General features: G+C 28.0%; 1 protein-coding gene across 1 annotated transcript in view; it reads right to left on the reverse strand.

The window, feature by feature from the left end:
- Nucleotides 1–21737, reverse strand: part of LOC114129538 (suppressor of tumorigenicity 14 protein homolog) — a 37135-nt gene continuing 15398 nt past the window's right edge. Inside the window, exons 7-10 of the mRNA XM_027994305.2 lie at nt 18241–18691; nt 9390–9607; nt 5384–5580; nt 1–625 (exon numbers count right to left, since the gene is read on the reverse strand). Of these exons, the coding sequence (XP_027850106.2) occupies nt 461–625; nt 5384–5580; nt 9390–9607; nt 18241–18691 (1031 nt within the window). The 3' untranslated portion in view covers nt 1–460. The remainder of the gene's footprint in view (nt 626–5383; nt 5581–9389; nt 9608–18240; nt 18692–21737) is intronic.

Consider the following 21737-nt stretch of genomic DNA (forward strand, 5'->3'; position numbering starts at 1 on the left):
TATTTATGCTAATAAACATATTATTTATTCCGTCGAGATTGCGGTGGCACATGTACATAGTATGTCTGGGCAGAAATAATAAATTATACAATATAAATATAGGGAAAAGGACGGCGCGTTAGCCGCGATGACTGGTATATAGTTCATATATTATAAATAATTATATGATAAGTTCTCGTAAATCGTAATAATGATCCTTATATAAAAAAAAAAAATATACAAGTTAATTGACTATAATATAGTGTGTTCTTAATCTGTGTCGACGTCCATACCATAATAATAATGTTATAATAATATATAATGTCTTCGTCTATCGAACAGGTGCAGTTTTATCGTTATAAATAATATTATAATGTGTATAAAACTGTGTGCTCGACGACCGTAATATACATTACAATTATCTTTGTTATCGTTATTAATTTATAATTATCATTATAGTATAATTATAATTATTGTTACACTACGAGGTGCTGACGTCAATCCATTTGGTGTATTCGGATATTCTGGTGTACAGGTCGGGAAAGGCGGGTTTGATCGCGCAGCCCGTCACGCCATAACTCACCAGGCCGATCAAAACGTTTCTTCCGGTGTCCCGTTCCACGGTCAGGGGACCACCGCTGTCACCCTGCAGTAAACACACGCGTGACGAAATTATTTTGGTAACTGCGGCGTACGCGTATAATAACTAAATTTAATAACCCATATAGCTAGGTAATAAGTTATAACTTATAGCTGTTGGTATCTTAAAGTGACACGGAAATCTCGTTTCAGGTGCTTAGCGAAAACGAAACGAAAAAGTAATAATAATATTGTGTATTTTTTATTTTGTTTTTTAAAATAAAAGTCGGTTCGGCCGCTTTTTTATTTCATTTCAGTCCTTGCCAGAGGAAATCGAATGAAAATCTACACGGAACCTGTTTTGAGATCTACTAGACGTCAGTCGTTCATTTCAATTTGAATTGTTTGTTTATTCTATTATGGGTGAATTATTATATGCTTTACGTGTATAAATAAGGTTAGTTCGTGTGACCTGAAATATGGCGCATTAGTGGTTCTGAGACGACACTCACCTCCGGTTTGAAAAACTACCAAACAGCCTGATGTGAACTTATGTTATGACAAGCCAACGTTATAATATTATGTTATATTATGGCTACGAGATAGGTATCCATGATTAGGTGCTAAATTTTGAACTCCAAGTGACTTATAATGTAGCAGTCCAAAAAAACGTGTTAAGAATAAAAATACACAACACAAGTTGTTCAAGACGTTCAAAGAGGTGTCTACAATATTTTATATGTTATAGTAGACTTTTTTTGAATTTCAATTGTTCAAAGTCTCAAAGAGAATACCTACATTTTTGAAACAAATAGGTAATATTATATTATTATGATAAATATTTAACAATACTTTTTTCTTGTAAAATATTGAAATTATTATAAGTAAATATTATATTTAATATAAGTTTATGTAACAAATAGCTTATATAATTAGTATTTATGTACAAGTAAAACTTACTACAACTTACTTACTTTTTACTAAAAAGTATCTTACAAAGTAAAATAAATATTAGTCAAGTGAGTTTATACTCGTATTTATAAACAGTATATGAAGTTTGTATAAGTTCATATAATATACAAATAATTGTGAGTATAATATTTTAGAATATCTGCAGAATTTTAAAATGTACACCTATTTAAAAAAAATGAAATAACTAATTTACTAAAGTTGAATAAATTATAAAAGTAATTTCACTGTAAAAGTTACTTTATAAGGAAGAATTATACATAAATTAATAAAAATCACATTAATGTATTTTACGAAAAATCTTAAAAAAAGAAATGAAACACATTTTACATTAACTAGATACTAAAATGGTAATTTTTAAACATAAATAATACATTAAAAAATGTATAGATAAAATATGTTTATGTTGTATGTAATATAAACACTCGTGTATTTGTAAAAAATTATAGAAAAAAAATTGAAATATTTAAAAATATTATGTTAATAAAATAAATTTTAATAAAAAAAAAAAAAAAAAAAAGTATATACAAAGAGGTGAAATCGTGGAACAGAATACTTTTTTGTTTAAAAATCATGATTTGAATGATTTATACTTGGATTAACAACAGTAGTATTAGGAAACAAATTTGAAATGAAAATTCAAGCTAAACCAATAGGCATGATATAAACAAGTGGGGCATGAAATGTAAAACATTCTCTCGTAACTATAATTAAAATGTACACATACTGTTTTTTGCTATTTTACAATTTGCTAATCGTTTTATGACGTATTATCTATGTTTTATATTAAATCCTACATATCCCGTGTGAAAAACTCAAACCAATATTTTATTTTAGTTATCTATAAATAACAAAGTGGCACGTATATGTTTGTAAATTGCAACGTACGAAATTGAAATGATTAATTTATATTAATACATTTTTAATTTTAATCGAATAGGCGAATCGTAATAAGTAATGCATAGATTAGAATTCAGAACTCAACTGAATTATCGTTAAATTATTGTATATTGATAATTATTCAATACCTAGTTTTATATAATATATTTATATGTTATAAGTTTATAACTTTACCCTTATTCGTGTAATATAAAAAACAATTTTTTGATTGTTTCAAGTTATTACTACAAAGTTATACATTTCTGGGAATAAAGTAGATATTCGTACTAAAAAATGTTCATTGAAGTGATGTAGATGAATTCAAATTGGTGTAATAAACTATTTAATATATCGTTTTTTATATTTTATAAGTCAATATTAAAGTGTTTCAAAGTGGTTTCTTTTTAACTTTACTTTTTTTCTCATTAATAGTGTATTGTATTTTATCGTAAAAAGCTACTGCTTTTAATTTAAGAGTGTAATATAAAGCAGTTTTTATGAAAATTGAAAAGTTGTTGCATACATTCTTTAAGATTAAAAAAATTATAAATTAGCATTATAACATAAGTAATAAGAATTCGTATAATTTTGTAAAAGTTCTTAAAATTCCCATTAATTTAATATTATATACATTTAATCGGAGTAGTTTGGTTTGTAATCAACGTAAAGGTATAGTTGGTTATAAACTTTCGATGTTATATATTAGTTTTATTATACAGTGAAATAAATCTAAATTATATGTATTAAACATTTTAGTATATAGTTTCAGATGGTAGAATATTATTGTCAGTTGTATATAAACTTTATTTGTGAAGAAAAATAGGTATATATATAGTTCCACTGTTCAAGTCTAGTGGTCATCTTATTTTGATTGTAAATATCTTTTTATATTGATCGCATGTCTATTGCGTTTGATTTTGATTTTTTTCTTACGATTTAACGAAAAAAATAAACAACAATAATAATGCTTTTAAGCCGTTAAAAAGTATTAAGTACTATGTTTAATTTACTGAAACAAAAAAGAATTACTGTGAAAACGGCCAAAAAATACCGTGTACAATGACAGGGTACCTATTTATACGACCTACGTTAACACATTATACTGTTAATCGCAAATTCTATTTGAATAAAAACGTCGTTATATTAATATTGAATCAAACACAATAAACACCCAGTGATAAATTACGCAAAATTAGAGGTTTAGGCTAGAAACTCTGGGTGGCTGGATTGGAAACGAAAATTCAAATAATTATACACGAATGTCATAATAATATGAATATTACAATAGGCGTACAAAACGTTTGCGGGTATTTAATATTGTTTCACCGAGCACTAATAAATATCACAGGACATTTCGCAATTATTATTTTGTTTGGAATTATTGAGTGTATCGTACTATGAAAACGGTACCGATGTCTCTGATGTTTATAATTGATACCAGGAATTTTGATGTATATTTATGTACTAAAAACAGTAAAAACGTTTTACAACTATGTGCTTATTATCATAAAAAAAATTATGCCGAATAAAAATAAAAATGAATATCTAAACCGGCATTTTCAAGTATATGAGCTTATTGGTAAATTTTGTCAACATAATAAGTGTATATTGTACTGATTAGACAAAATTCTATCAACAAATGAGAGTAAAAATAATAAGTGTTATAATATATTTTTATTCGGTTAATATACCGTTTTGCTGTAGGTACTTATAAATATATATTTTTTAATCTCTTAAATTTTGTTAATGTAACTACCTACGCATTTAATTTTTGAATATTGTTGAAATATGCAAGCGTAACGTATAGGTACATGAATAACGGGTGATTCACCAAGCATGTACACCCTTTTTCTTTAATTATGCAGTTAAGCAAAATCTGATTTTTGGAATTTTTTAATATACTTAAAGATAATATTCTTAAATTCTTGAGATTTTTTTTACTAATGAAGGGGTATTTTGTGAATACCTAAAAACTTCTGTTTTGAAATGACAATCAATTTTTCTATTAAACGTTATTTAGTTGATTGTTTTTCTGAAAATTTGACAGTTTGAATCAAAATTAGAATGATTAGCTTTTGAGTTGTTTAATGTTGAGTTATTTTGAGTATAATTATTCTATAGTAATAGATTCGGAAGATATTTGGCTTTAATGATTTAAAAACTGTAATCATTAATATTATTGTATCAACATTTAAAATGTATGAATATTTTCAAGCATAACAATAATACTTTATACTACATTAAGTACATTAATATTACATCTAATTTATATTTTTGTAACATAACTTTTAGGGACCATTATCTTTACTCTTGAACATTTTAATAATTGACAAACAGTTGTTCGAATTCTGAATTAAGTACATAACAAAATTATTTACTAAATCATTTAAAATAAAAAAGGTGTTTTCATTAAAAAAAAAAAAAAAAAAAATAGATACTTGTATCACCACAGAACACTTCTTTAATAGAACAAAGAATCTTAAGAATTTTAAAATATCTTGAAGTGTGTTTAAAAATTCAAAGACCAGAATTTGAATAAATCGCCATTATTAAAGGAATAAATGACGATGAAATTAGGTATATTAGAATATTTAGTGAACTATCAAGTGTGCAATAAACATATGAAGTGAAACTTTGCCAACAGAATTACAATTCGGATTGTTTTAGGTTCGGATTGAAATTTACCTGCAGTGCTATACCTACTTTTTAAACTAATTAATAAAAACATGCAATTGTGAATGTACACAACTCTGGATACTAAAATTAGGTTATTGTAATACTATTATTGTGTGTACTGGTAGCACGGTTTTATACTAGTCTGAGTGGTACTGAGTGGTGAAGTACGCATGCCATAATAACAGTAGCATTACATATTACAATGTGAACTATTATTATTGTTATTATTATCGCGTATTATAGTCATTTATTATATTATATTAAAATTATTACGACGAAGTCGTAAATATCGTTAACTTACGAAACACGTCCCCTGCAACGATGGCGCAGCGGCGCACAGCATGCCCAGACCTACATGGTCGTCGATGACGCGGGAACACTGGAAGTTTGACAGGACTTCCACGGAGAGTTTCTGCAACGTGGGGCTAGGGTCGCCCGCCGGGAAAGCAGTGATCCCCCATCCCACGACCGTGCCTTTTTGGCCCACATACGACTCGCCTGGTGTATTTGAATGCATGTATAATATGAAATATAGAAAAAGTTTTATATAGTATTATATAAGACACCTCTGCAGATGTTTATAGTTGTATTTGCGTGTATTGTATAATATTATATATTATACGAACTGTAATTCGTATGTACCGAAGCGATGATAATAATAATTAGAAACGTAAAGGAGTATTATATAGGTATATATTATAATATTATCATATATAAAGATGTGTATTATCTACGTTTTTACGGCACGGTGTTTTATACCTAATACTGCGCAGGAAGATTTATTCAAGACGCGACATTCATTATCCACTCTCCGGGAACGTTTTACTCCCTCCACCATTGTCTTTTTTGCATCTAAACGATTGGCTTTATTCACTTAAAAGTAAGTTTACTTCTGCAAGACTCCGCGGAAGTTTAATGTAAGTATACGATCAAAAAACTATATATATATATATATATATAATTAATAAACACTTTTTACGTGAATATAATTTTAATGTGTAAATATGATAATTTTTTTATGATACACGTATGGAAACAGCTCGCGAGCGTCCGTTTTAAAAAATATTTCTCCATTCCAATGACTGGTAATACATTACGAAAATTTCGAATCAACACCACCCGTACACGCCTATATATGGCTTTATATTATATGTATCGTGCGTGTGCAATATATAGGTACGTTTTAATAATGTGTGTTATTCGTGTACGAGCAGTGAGTGGTATTGATCAGACGCCCAGTTGTTATATTTTTGCCACATGTTGACGACGAATACGTCGACGTATATCAATATATCATGTATTTTATTCAGTATAATATGCGTGTACATTTTGACGACGTGACATAATGAACGCAAGCCCAGCCCGTGGATTTCCATCATCGAGATCGATATGGGTGTGACAATTATTATATAGATTTGCAAACGACAACATTTTATAACTCATCGTCTTTTTTCTAGCCACAATATAATTGTACAAAATATTATACTACCTCTGCAAACTTCAATAATTATTATTAGCCATTATCAATAATGACCAAGATTCAAGACCCAGGGTCAAAGTCACCAGTATTTAAAATATTCACTCGATTAACTATATATAATTGTTAATTAATAGTGTATAGTTTCGCTCAATATTTTGAATTAATGAACTTAATTTATATTACTATTCTCTCTATACGTGAATGTTATCTGAAATCGCCAACTTGTTTAACTTCTGAATGTCGATCATCATTTATAGTTATGACTTTGTTATGATTCATTACCAATTACGATCGTTGTACGGACCCTTAGGACATAAACTAAATTTAGAATACAGAATAAAAATATTTTAATACTGACATATTACGTTGTATACAATAATATATAAAAGCACGGGGAAAACGTGATGAATATACATTTTAGTGTCCAGAATATAAACGAAAATTGAAAATACATTGATACCTCCGCACGAAATATATTATATGCAACTATCAATGACCATATTTTCAAATTTCTTATAAATTATATTTTATCACACAACACGCTCTTTGAATGATAAAAAGAAAATCTGAACATCTAAAATTCTAAATATGATCCATATTGCAGTGATATCACAAATAAATAATAATTCTAAAGTAAATTTTAAAAGTTGGAATTTGAAAAAATTTATTAAAAAAGAAATAATGTTAGTCGTTTGAGAGCATGCTGAGTGAATCATCACTCTGTATATATTATCGTCACGCGGCTTCAGAAAATGTATGCTAGTATAGTAGGTGTAATATTATAGTGTATAGTATTTCCAAAATATTTATGAGATACTATTATATTATTTACATCTTCATCAGAGCATATTAAATTATCCGACCGAGTCTAAAAACTATATAAGGTTTTTGAGGATTTCGCATAACGTTCAAGGCATATATTATAAAATGTTATACCTACAAATATATTATCCATAAATTCTATCATAAACGCACCCAATAAATATATTCAGCTATCAGTCTATGTATAATAGCTAGTTACAACGTACAATATGGTTACATTCATTCACACCATAATTGTTTGACCATTATTTCAGATGTAATTGTTATAGGTTCTGTATTACGATAGGTATTTTGATACATTTTTATACAGGAAGTTATATGGACAACGGAATGGCGAACTCCCGATGTTTACACAGAAACTACGCGCTGTACACAAATTATTAATGTACGTATCAGAATTTATCTATTTTAGAGTTGTATCGAAACTCAATAATAATAATATTTTTACAATCTTGATTTAATTCCATGTGTAACTTATATATGGCGCACAGTGTAATGTATTATTATTATTATTATTATTATTATACGTGTATTTTCCGGTGGATTAACCACGCGCGAAAGCGCATTAACAACACCATTAAAAATGTTTTCCACATAAAATAACTAAATAAAAGCACATATATACATAAATCGTTAAATCTAATATATAAGTTATTGCAGTTTTATAGGCGTTTGCGTAACAGCTGATGATACCAGTGCATCAACCGGTATAAAATGTACTACTCATAGAACCATCTCTGCACGATGTAAAATATACATAATTATTTTATCATATTAGCACCAAAAGTACGCTGCAAAGTTGTAGCTTATAGATATATTCAATAACCATATTAGATACATAGGCGTAAATTATGGTGGAGGATTATAGTGGGGCTTAGATCCGCCAAAATATTTCTAAACTTAACCTCGTAAATGTAATCAATTATGCTAATATCAGTCAATTGAGTTGTCTAGCTTCCCCAGATTTTTAACCATATTTCCCTCTATTATTATAGATGTTTATTTATCTTCACCGTGTTTCTTACTCTTTTTCGAAATGATGTTTATCCATAATATGACAAGCTCATATTTTAGAATCTAGAGTCTAGATTCTAGATTCTAGACTATAAAAATCTATAGACTATATACGGTGTTGAAAAATATTTGGTATTATTATTTCGATGTATTATATATCTAAGGTTAGGTTCCTGTCAAAAAGTAGGCATTTTCTGTTCCTGTGCAAAATGTGGAAATTAATTTACAGCAGCTGTTATTTAACCCTTTCTCTCGTAATCCGCACGTTGTCTAAAGCGACAGTGTAAATTACACCGCAGTCCGTTTAATACACAAATGTGCCTCTGCTTGCGTCGTATTTATACCCCTTTATTTGCTGTATACTATATTATAGACGATTCTTTTAAACTGCAAACACTCATTATTTTGAACGTTTTTGATATATTTTGTTTTTCATAATTTATTACAAAACTACTATTGCAAAAGAATAATAAATTATTTTAATCATTTATAAGTTGTTTTTTTTTCAGAGCAGCAAACATTTTTAATTTCATAGCAATACTCCTAAGCCAAACTATGTTAATATTTTAAATAAGATTATATTCTAAACTTCTAAGTATTGTATTTAACAAATCGTTTAAAATTGAATTTTTAAACATCAAAATTCTCAGAAAAATATTTTGTAAAATAATATGAAATAAAAAAATATAAAACATTACTAAACGAGTGAGAATACCTACATGTTTTTTTTTTTTTTTTTTTTTTGATGTTGATATTTTACTGATCACTACTACAAGCATTTAAAAGTCATAAGGCTTAAAATTGTTTATATATAAAATAAAACCTCGGTCAACGGACACTTTTATGATAAATCACGATCGTTCGCTGTTAAACAACTATCACGACCCTGCAGGAGTCGTATTTATTTGTTTATTTTTCTGTTTTTTTTATTTATAGTGTATTATAAATGTACATTATATTAGGTATAATGTTATGCTAATATACTACTCACCGTCGGTGGACGGCAAGCACACGGGCCGAACGGTATCGCTTGCGACGGCTGGCCGTTCTAGTTGCAGTAGTGCAATGTCGTTGGCCAACAGGAAAGGATGGAAATGGGAGTGAAACATCACACGAGACACTTTCCGAGCTTGGTGTTCAGTTTCGTTTTCCGCAGTCAGGTCGTAATCGCCCAGGTGCACCATCAAGTTGTCCATCGGCGTGTCGCGTCTGCTTGTTAAATAAAATTGATAATGACATGTAATAATTACTAATTATTATAATAAAATAAAATTATTAATTGTACATGAGCCATGGCGACTCGGTCAAAATAAAAAGCTAAAAACATAAAATTAAATGATACATTAATGGAATAATATTATACTATATTATATTTTAATCATAAAAGTTTCACCGTTGTAAATATATACATAAAAAAATTAATATAAATAGGCAAAAAAATAAAATGATAATAACTTATCGATTATTAATATTAAACAGTGGTATATATTACGTAATATTCATAAAATTAAACGAAAAACTGGTTGGTCAAAAATTGTAATAATGTGCTGAAATAATAATGACGTCAAATTATTATTGTTGAAAAATATGTTCTTAATACTTTACACATATCTTAAAGAAGAAAAAATAACGATGATAAATAATCGGTTATTATAAAATACTTAGCACGGTGTAATAGTAATAAAAAGCATTTTTTTTTTCAGAAAATATTAAATATGCATAAAACTACAGATAAGTTAAGAAAATTCACTTTTCTCATAAAATTGTCAAAATATGCAAAACCACACTTTTTTAATTTTACCATTATACAAAATAAGTGTCTATCGGTCTGCTTTAAAAGCATATATAAATTTTTGAGTCTTATTTATGATGAACACATATACCTACAACAATATAATTCATGATGTCGCGATAATATATTATAATACACTGCAGTATACCATATTATATCGCTTTATGGTCGAGATTATATTATTATTATTATATAATGTTATATTGCTCGACGGTTATATTAACACGATGCCGGCATACGTTTTTCACGTTTTTGTATTTTTGAACGTTCGTATGAGTACTTGTAAGTTATTATAGTCCCACGGGGGCAACCATATTATTTTTATTTCAGGAAAAATAAAGGTTTTTCAGTAATAATACTTTCTTATAATGTTTGTGTTTAAAGACAAGACGTGTATAGGTAACACTATTTTTTTTTTTCATTATTATAATTCATCAGAATGCACTTATTTTTACATTTTAAATGTCTTAATTTTCTTTTAGCGACACTCGGATTTTCTAAATAATGGTAAAATAGGATTTTTTTTTTTTTAAACACACATATATAAATATAATAAAATTAATTTGTTAAAATAATTTAAATATAAATTATAATAATGTTATTACAGATCTCGTTAGTCATTATAATGATGACTCGTGTATATGTTAATGAATCAAACTATATGTTAATTAATATTAATGGTTAATACCCTCAAACTGCAAGAGTAATCTATATTATTTTTTTTTTCAGAGCTTGAAACTTCGAAGGTTAAACCATCCAAATTTTCGTGTATGGCCGAACGTACGGTCCAAAACCCGTATCCGTCCTAAATCTGACACTGAACGGCGCGTGTGCATATATCGTTAAAGGTTTTCTCCCCGTTTGTAGGTCAGACGTTTTCCTTCGGTGATTTCGATGGAAATTTAAGTGCAAAAATAAATATTTCAACCCAGTGGTGTTGTATTTCTGCAGTTTATAATATAACACGGAAGTTTTAGTAGGTATGTGTAATAAGCGCCCACGTGCGATGCCAAAATCAATCCACTTAATCGGTAAATCGCATAAATTATGCAACATCCCAAACGTGATGGTTCCTTAATGACGGTCGCGACCCGAGGTAATTTAAATATTGGTCCAACATCGATGATGGCCAGTGACCACATCATCAGCATTGAAGCAATTTAATCGTCGACCGGGTTAGATTAGATTAGGTATGCATGACAATAATTTTTTATGTATAAAAATCTTAGTTTTGTATTTAAAACTAAAATTCACTCAATCATAATATAAACCTATAAACCTACTGATTTATTTTTTTAATTAACTATAGAATGCAGTTACAATATAATAACGATAATATGTCACTTTAATCTAACGATACATTTTGAAAATTGCTTTTAATTAAATTTGTGTTTATATAGTATCGACGAATGAAATTAAACAAATAAAACTATTTTAAGTTATTCTGATATATCTAGGCAGTGTGCCTTAAAGCATATCCAGGAACACCATAATAGAATACCATTATAAAAAATAGTTTACGTCGATGCGAGAAAAAAAAAGCGATGCATAGTTAATGATAATCGTCAAACCGAGTTCGTAGTACAATAAGTTCCATATTATAGTATTACCTGGAATTGTTTTACGGACGGACAGAAATTATAAATTATTTATATATTGATATTTCGTGTACCTATATAAGTGGTGTAGCCGGACTTCAGTTGTACAGTTTATTCATCGATGACCGGTCAACGTTAGGTCAGTCGGGATAAATTAAAAAGCTTATAATAATATTGTTTGCTTTTATCGGTCATTACGTTTTTTAACATCTGAATAATAATTTTGTCGCTATTTACCGAATCATTGTGGAAATACTGAATTTTACAGTAAAAATAAGCTCATGAAAAATATACTTCATGTATTTTGTAATAGTTAATATTATTATGAAGGGTGTTCAAATATGTTTGCAAAAATTAATTTTTTTTTTTATATATATATTTTTAAAAGTTTATCAATAATATAATAGTTATAATATTATACATTTAATGTGTTAATGTATCTTATAAGTATTCAATATTAATCGAACTGAATACCGTATACTGATCACGTATACCATTTAAATACACCAAATACATGAAATTATATTATAAATTTACGACACATAAAACTCGTGATTATACGAATTATTTATATACACTAAAAAAAACCACATACTATATAATATTATTATTATTGTTATAACAGATTAATTTGTTCCTTTATAGAAACCACTAAAAATATATCAAACTAAAATTTTAATTTTATAGGAAATCATACACTCAGCATAATTATATATTTAAAATAAAACTGCTATTTCACGTAGAAAAAAAAATGTTAATTTCAAAGTTGATTATACAGAGTGTGTTCATTAAAATTTAGCAACGACCAAGTATTTTAAAAGAGTAAGTCGTCGTGGAACACTGTATAAATTAAATAAAACCAAATGGAAAGCAATGAGATGAAACTTCTTTTACTTTTGACAAAAATAAAAACAACAGTAACAACAATAATAATAGTCATAGTTATAATAATGGTATGAAAATTTCAGATTCTGAAAGCGTGAGGTGCATAAATAAGACAATGTTATGAAATTTTGTTATGTATATATAATATATATATATATAAAACCATATACTTATAATATGTATTTATATGGTCTGCTGTTATGATCCAGTATAATGTACGATATCCACGGGATTTAGCTAAATATTATTTTGGTGACAAATAAAATAAATGTATAATGAAGATTTAACTATATTCTCTTCTTTTAATTTATATCATATTTATTTTAATTATGAAATATGTGCCAAATAAGATTGTACGTTTTACTTGGGTCACGCTTATAATCTACATAATTTTAGCATATTAAATAGTGCACAAATAATTATTATTATTAAGCTCATTATAAGGATTCATTTTTGAGCAGACGTTTCAAAAATGATTTACCCGTGTCACCCAACTACATAAAATTAAAGTACCTATTATTTCTTTTAACGAATTATAACACTCTTGCAATTTATTATTTGTATGTAAATTTGTTTTTTTTTTACATTTCTACAATATGCTGACCTACTTTAAACCGTACGTAAATACATAGATATTATTTTTACTAGTTATATTTATTTATCTAATTATCCTCTAAATTCTTGTTTGGACAATAATTTTAATTTATGTTCCACGTAGTACAAATATAATATGTCGAACAAATTATTTTCAAAATATAACGTATAAAATAGGTATATTTAATATTATATTATTAATATTAACCACAGGACAAAAATATTAATATAATTCAATTAACATATTAATGATTTACTTGTTTTAATGGTGTGCTTATATTGAATATTAATTATTATATTATTAGATAGATCGCAAGGTATCCAAATATGTAAATAATAATAATACAAAAGATTCTGTATATAAGACGGCTGTTGTATTTTGAATTTAGATGATGGAAAAGATTGTAATGAAAACAATATTGTATACCAAGGGAATATATTATTACAAAATGACAGGACTACGCGAAAGGCTTTTAATAATAAAATAGTTTTAAAGCAAGAGCTTTTTATATGATTTACGACAATAAACGTTATGAATTATACAACTTAAGCTTACACAGCTTATAGGTGATAAACGTACATTTTGGTTTTTAAAGAAATTGTGTTTAACGTTTACATAGGTACACTTTTACAAATAAAATGCGCTTACGTTATTTACAATAGGTACCTCATGTACTTCGAAATTAACGTTAAGACAATAAGTCGTCGGCTGTAAATAATGTCTGGGGATGTAAAATGCTCGGTAGTTATACCATTTATTAGTTATTGCATATTGCAATATAAATATATAAATATATATATATTACAAGCATATAAACGATTAATTATTTTTATACAAGAGTATATGGCTACAGTTTCAATAAAAATTGTTTGCCTTTGACAAATAATATAAAATAAAAATATATATACCTATGTATTATAGAGCACCACCGATGTTTGCATTCAAATTAATTATTAATGGTTTTCTTTCTATTAAGTAATTGACTTAATCGTGTACACTATACAGGGTTTTATTTATATATACCAAATACTTAGGTACTTTAATATATTGAATTGTGATTCAAGTACGATGTGTTCTACATAAAAATATGAAATTTAATTTTTAATAATCTGAGTGGTAACTAGTTCTTTATTTATCTTGTATAACAACAATAAATTCTTGCTAATCCAATTTATAAAGTGCGTAAAGATAATACATTATGTGGTGTCTACCAAAATACATATAATACAGGTCCCTAATAATATTACACTAAGACAAAATTTGAGATTTTATTATTTTATATATGTAGTTAATTAAACTAAAATATGTATTTATATTCTTAAAAGTAAACTTGTTTTATTTGTTGGCCTATATTTGAAAAGGGAAATCTTTAAATTTAATTTGAAAATAAATTGTATACAATAAATAAATACGAACATAAATAAGATTGTGGGTTACGATATAGTTCAAGTATATATTTACAATTTCAAATATATTATAAACTATACTGGGCAATAAGTTTAAAAAATGACTTTTATTAGATTTTGTAATTAGGTTCTCTAAAAAAAATTGTTAAAATACATCCCAAAAAAAATATAGAAATTTAAAAATTACTTTGCTCTTATACTAGTGATAAACTGTGGAGAAAATACAAAAATCTGAGTAACATGACAACGGAAAAATTGAAAAGGATGTACGAAATGAGATTAATATAGTGACGGGAATAAATTAAGAAAGATCACGTAAGTTTTTTTTGCGCTAAAATATTGATGTGTTTAAAAATACATAAAATATAATATATCGTAAATAAATGTACATGTAATAAATACATTTATTTAAAAAGAAAAAAATTGAATTGAATATTTGAAGAAAATATTAAACAAAGAGAATACTAAAAAGAGTTAATGAGAGCTATATATTATTCGATGATACAGCTGGGACCTCGTACAATTGGTATGGGGTATATTGTTTGTATAAACAAATGAAGAGAATCCACTAGAATATTTTTAATGGAATACTTGTGTAGATTGAAATAATTTTATTTTGGTAGACGACTATGGTCAATTTAATAAAATATTAAACCCCAAGTTGAAGATCAACAATGTAATAATGTTGATATAGAGTATTTAAATATAGAAAAATATTTTTGTAATGTAAAAATGTAAAATATGCAAAATATTTCATAGATTATTTATTTTTAATTACACGGCTCATTACCATAAATTGACTTACTATAACATTCATTATTCAATTAAAAATTTTCGTAAATTGTAAAATTACATTTCAATTATTAAACTAACCAAAATTATTTTAAACAAATTTCAAGTGTATCTATATAAATATATTATTATCTTCTAAATTATAGTACAAAAGATCCAATTAGAAACTTTGTCGTAAAGTTTTTAGAATAGGTATAGGTACTTTTTCAGTTTTTTATCCAATAAAAAAGGTTAAAAATATAAATTCAAAAAGGTTTGCACAAAAACACGAACAATCTTGATAAAACCAATAAATCTTTGGTTCACTCACAGTCTAAAAGTAGTATTTGATTGTCAAAAGTTGTATAAACAACAAATATTATTTTTTAATGGAACATTTCTTTATTTTGAGCTTTGGTAAAAAGAATAAATAACATTTTGAAGTTTCATGTTTTTGAAAAACAATAGTAAAACTTTTCGTGGATCAGTATAATATAATATCAAATTCAATTTTATTCAGTACCTATACATGTACTTTTCACTAATTAAATTTTTTTTTTCTGACTGACGAATATTTTGAACTAGTTAAATAATACGCTGTAATATATTATAATAAATATATTGTAATTTTATGAAATATGCAGTAGCAGTGGTATGTAAATTACACTTAGAGATAGCTAAAAACGGTTACATGAATGTTGATAAAAACTTGATTGACAAAAAAAATAACCAATAATGATGACTATATAATATAATATAATAAAATGCCATTTGAATGTACGCGCGGTGAATTCGTAAATGTGTGCAAATATGAGTCATCGTAAAACCGTGTATTATGTGTCAAAAACCAAACGGCACGAAATGGCACGTGGTATAAACAAAATGTAATAAATTATATATATATATATATTTAACACAAATAAGTTATTTTATTTTTGCAGGATTCATACTGACTATTTCTTAGTATAGACGTCAAAAATAACTTACAAGAAACTTTATAAGGTTATAGGTGTTTGGCATATTATATCTTTTTCGGCATCTTTTCCGTGAAATACGTGCCATATAATATAGGTACGGTACATTATGCTATATCAGTCTACAAAGATCGATAATCATGAATTCTTAATCAACGAACGAATTCTTTTCAAATGATATAGTATAAATTAATATCTAGGTATATTAATATTTTCACTTTAAATCTATCATGAATATCATGTATAATAAACTGTGTTTTTTTAATGTTTTTAATGAATATATATTTTTATAAATGGTTTTTATCTATTCATTTTTTAATCGAATACTTTGAACCGATTTTTCATTAAGTTAGTACTGTGTATAAAATAAAGACGTCTATTATTGATTTAGTTGTAGTCAAAAAATTATGTTCGAATTAGTATCTTAAAATCAAAACCGATTACCTATGTTTAGATTTTATTTAATTCTTTTTTACTTTTTTGAATTTCAATGATTTATTTTTAGTTTCAGGTATTAAAAATTAAATTCCAAAACGCACACAAATAAATTTTTTTTTTGGGGGGGGGGGGTTAGGTTGTACATTTTCATAGTTATTTAATTTAACCTAATCTATAAGTTTACACGATTTTAATTATGGGACTATTTAAAATTTCAATATTTTTTGTTTTATCTAATTTTGTGAGGCGGTGAACCCCTAACGGACGGCCACATTGTGTACACGCCTGACTCGTTATGTGTGAACGATAAAATATTTAGCAGTAAATTTGTTTTTTTTTTTTCTAATCGGGTGGAATTGAAAAAATGCTCTATAAGCACTATACACATTATACTACCTAATACCTTTATAAAATATAATAAATAATACGATATATAATAGGTTGGTACTATCATATTATCTATATATTTAACTGATCTGGACTCAGAATTGTTTTTCAAGAACGATGATTTATCATTACTTTCAAATTGAATACACAACTGTCTTGAACCGGGGTGAACGAAGCGAGACCTGTCTGACACCCGGTCTCTCAACCTCTTTCATATCGAATATTCTTTCTTTTTGGAACCATTGTCCATATTATTATTTTATTGACGACAGAATTCTCAAGATAATCTTCTTTTTTGTTGGAGATTTTATCATCATTTTTATTATTGTTATTGAATTTTTTAGCGTCAATTTTCATTAAAAACTAATATAAAATATTATTAATTCAATCATAATGATTTTATTAATCAATTAATTTTAATTAGTTATGTAATTAACATTTTTTTTAATTGCTCATTTTTTTTTTAATGTGTATTCGTATTTTGCGTACTTCAGCTTATAAAGTGAGGTTATAATAACAATATGCTATGCTTGGCGTGATTACATTTTATCTTAATTTTAGTGTGGTTTTTAATTATTTTGTAAGATGTTGTTTTCATTTCAAATAATATATAGCATTTGAAATAAACGAGGGCCCAGTGAAGCGAGTTCAACTGTTTTCCGTTTCAAAATTTAACACTTGTATTTATTAAAACATGCAGTAGTTATATTGCAGATGTTTTATCCCGCGATTGCGTTTTATACTTAAATATTAATTATATTTTCGTCAATGGTATTAAATCCTAAAGACCATTATGATTACCATTCATCAAAAACAATTATTGCGATAAAATCGTAATCATCCACCCTTCGCAGTGATAACGTCTAATTTCCAACCTCCCTTTTTTTTTTTTAATAAGCAATAAGTGCACATAAGCGTTGACTATCGTATATTATTATACGTATTGTTATTGCAGTGTTATTATATCATAATAAATTATTATACGATCATCATTACGTCATGACACAGTGGGCGGCGGTGATGACGTATCGATCGGCGATCAGTGCTCCGCCGCAGAAGAACACCCCGTCCAAGGCGATGGCCACTTGCCAGGTGTGCTCGCCGACGTCCGCCTCGTCGCTGCCGATAATCCTACGGTTGTCGCCGTCCCTGGATTCTTCGCGCCTTACGGTGTGCAGTCGTTCTCTGGTCGACCCGAAGCGACGTTCGGACCGGCTCATTAGCCACGGTTGTAAGGTGTCGTGCACGCCGTCGCGAACTGCAGACCGACGTAGACGCCGTTGACCCATGCCGTCGCCGCCACTGCCGCCACTGCTACCCTTGTCACTGTTACCGCTGCTGCCGCCGCAACGTCCGGACTCTAACGACGGCATCAGGTGCGGTGATTGATCGTTGGAGTTGTCGTCGTTCATTTGCCGGACGGACCTTAGACCGCAATCGGGCGATTCTGAAACCAAAGAACGTCTCCGTCATCGTCATTGCCGTGATATACTAGCTATTATATTATAGTGTATAATAATATGGCCTTAGAAAATAAGGCGATTGGCTTGTATAGACGCGTATTGAATAATGCTGCAGTCAGGTATCGGAGCGATATTCAATTCATGTATTAGTACCTCGTCTTTCATTCACTATTTATATTTATTTTTCGAACGACCAGTCAAACTATCGATATATGTTATATTATATAATATTATATGTATAAAAGTTCTTTTTTACACTTCAACATTTTAATAGCCCCATTTACTCGTTAGAATTTGACGAGTGACGGTACTCTCTTGAATGAAAAAAATACCCAATCGTCTCTGTGATCTCTATACAGAGATCAGGCAACACAACTCGAAAAGATACGAGAAGTATCGTTGACCTTATCTTCTAAGACAGCTGTCCGAAAGCTTTTTACAGTGGTATATAAAATTAACGAGGCCCATAAACTAAGAACGACCTATAAATCTAAAAAAAAAATACATATTATATATTTATGTATACATAATACACTTTATATATTATATATTACAAGATAAAATAATAATATATAGTACATTATTATTTATACTGGCCCTCTCGATCAGAGGAATCACGTGAATATATTATATTATACCGAGTCATGTACGGAAATCAATATGGAATACCATGGACGGCCGACGCCCAGCATCATTAAACGATGGGACAGGAAAGTCGAGCTAATAAATTAAAGGCGATTCACCCCAATTTAAACAAAAATGAAATATCGGGGTGAGTCCTCGGACGGGATATAGATTCGTATCCTCCGCGGCGGAGCCCATTAATAGAAGGTATCTTTTCGACCTCTTTTGTGATGGCTTATCCAACTATACAATTTATTATACTGATAATAAAAGTTTGTGACAGACAACAAAAAAGAAAAAAAAGAAAGATAAAAAACACAACAGTTCAACTCGAGCCGTCAAATCTCACATAATACCAGCAATTCTCAATAAATATCAGATGAAACGCATAATTCTAGATTCATTGCATGAACACACTTATGAGATTTATCGCCAAGGCGGGATCGTTAAAGTGTACATTTCAAAAAATAAAAATGATTTTTTATTGCAAAAATTAGACGCATTTCGGTCCCGACAAACCCGAATTCACTGCATGATCATGGACGTTCATCCACGACGATGCGAATAATATCATTATCAAGTAAGCACAATTTTTATGGCGGTGTACTCGTATTTTATTATTTGTCGAGTACTCGAGTATAACAGTACGTAGGTACACATAATATTATTTGAATGTGATTTTATCTCGAAACTTATTTGAACCACAATTTGTTCTAAACAACTGTTGCTCGACTACGTTTTTTTTATTCGATTACTTAAATTATTTAGATAAGGATTTACCAAACTCTGCAGATATAAAAACCTCTAAAAGTTTCGATTAATCACCCCACTGCAGCTTCGAGCCGTTATTGTGTACCGTGTCGCATAACTGGTAGTGCGTAACGGTTTTATACGTAGCACTGTAGTGTTATAACTTGTATCAGTATGTATATTGTTATAATCTGCACACTATACAGATACCTGAGGTACCGCGATAGTTGCGCGGTTCCATATGGCTTACCCGAAACGAATAGGCCCCAGACGGTAATTCCGTTATAATTAATATTATTATAACAATAGGTACAGTTGAATGTAGTTTAATACTTTGTTGTTTAAACGCGGATGAATTCCGACATCAGTTTTTATTGTACATCAAGAATATTACAAACAAATATAACACAATATAAAATACGTTTTTCGAGAGTTTTTATTCTATTGGTATTATGTAGGATTTAAATTTGTTTCACTTTAACGTCTTATAAAAACTGTATGTTTCTAAATGAGGTTATGTATTTTTACAAAAACTATTCGAATAGTTATATTAAATTATGCATCAAAAAATGAAAAACACTCGTGTTTTGTATAATATCTATACAAAGACGAGCGTACCTAAATTTGATAAAATAACGACCCTGCTTTACATACGTATATATTACTCCGAAACATTTTCATAAAGTTTTAACTCCATAAATTGTTTTACACAAAATACAAAATCCTGTTATATTTTAAAAACAACAACAAAAAAAAAAAAACTACACAATATCATCACTCATCCACATGCGTATAATAACAAATTGCATGTGTGTCATTGCATCGATTGAACGTCATCGCCGTCTTCGATAACGATTTCATAAATAACCACAAAATGGTATGTTTTACACAGTTTTAGGAAAATTATATGCACCTATATATAATTATTATGTACTTATAGTTTTTTTCCGTTAATACGACTTCAAACATGAAAATCCCTTGGAAGCGTTATTGAGGATTGGTGCCAATTTATTTATAATAAGCGTCACAAGAGAAATATGAAATCGCCTTCGATTTAAAAAACGAGTATAAATTTAAACACATTTAAGTTATTAGTGAAAATAATAATTTTTTTGTGATGGAAAAAAACAAATTCTTCACTGATTTTATTTTTATTTGCAGCAATAGCCATAAACCATAACAGCGATCGTATACAAAGCTTTATCATAGATTCATAACTAATTCGCAATTTAACATAATATATAATATCATATACACATATTTGATATTACACATATTTTATACCTAACTTAACGGTGATTCAAGAGAGAGAAAAAAATGATCGTTTCATGCAAAAAATCGCTCAGGACGATTGATCAATATTTGCATAAGTCATAAGATAATATTGCTCATTTACAATATGTTACGCATTACGATTTAACGCTTGAGTATTATTGAGGAGAAATCTAGGATTTTAAAAACTTTTTCTTGCGAATTAACTAATTTTTTTAGAATCGCACAACTGAATAAAATATGTGACTCGAATACAAATAACAATAATATAAATAAAAAAACAAAATAAAGTTATTTTGCCGTTTCATTCATTTTCCATGATTTTTAAAAAATAAAGTTTATTCTGTCTTGTAAATAAATCAGAAAGTAATGGCACGATTAAGT

Source organism: Aphis gossypii, chromosome 2, assembly GCF_020184175.1.
Source record: "Aphis gossypii isolate Hap1 chromosome 2, ASM2018417v2, whole genome shotgun sequence".
Lineage (NCBI taxonomy): Eukaryota > Metazoa > Arthropoda > Insecta > Hemiptera > Aphididae > Aphis > Aphis gossypii.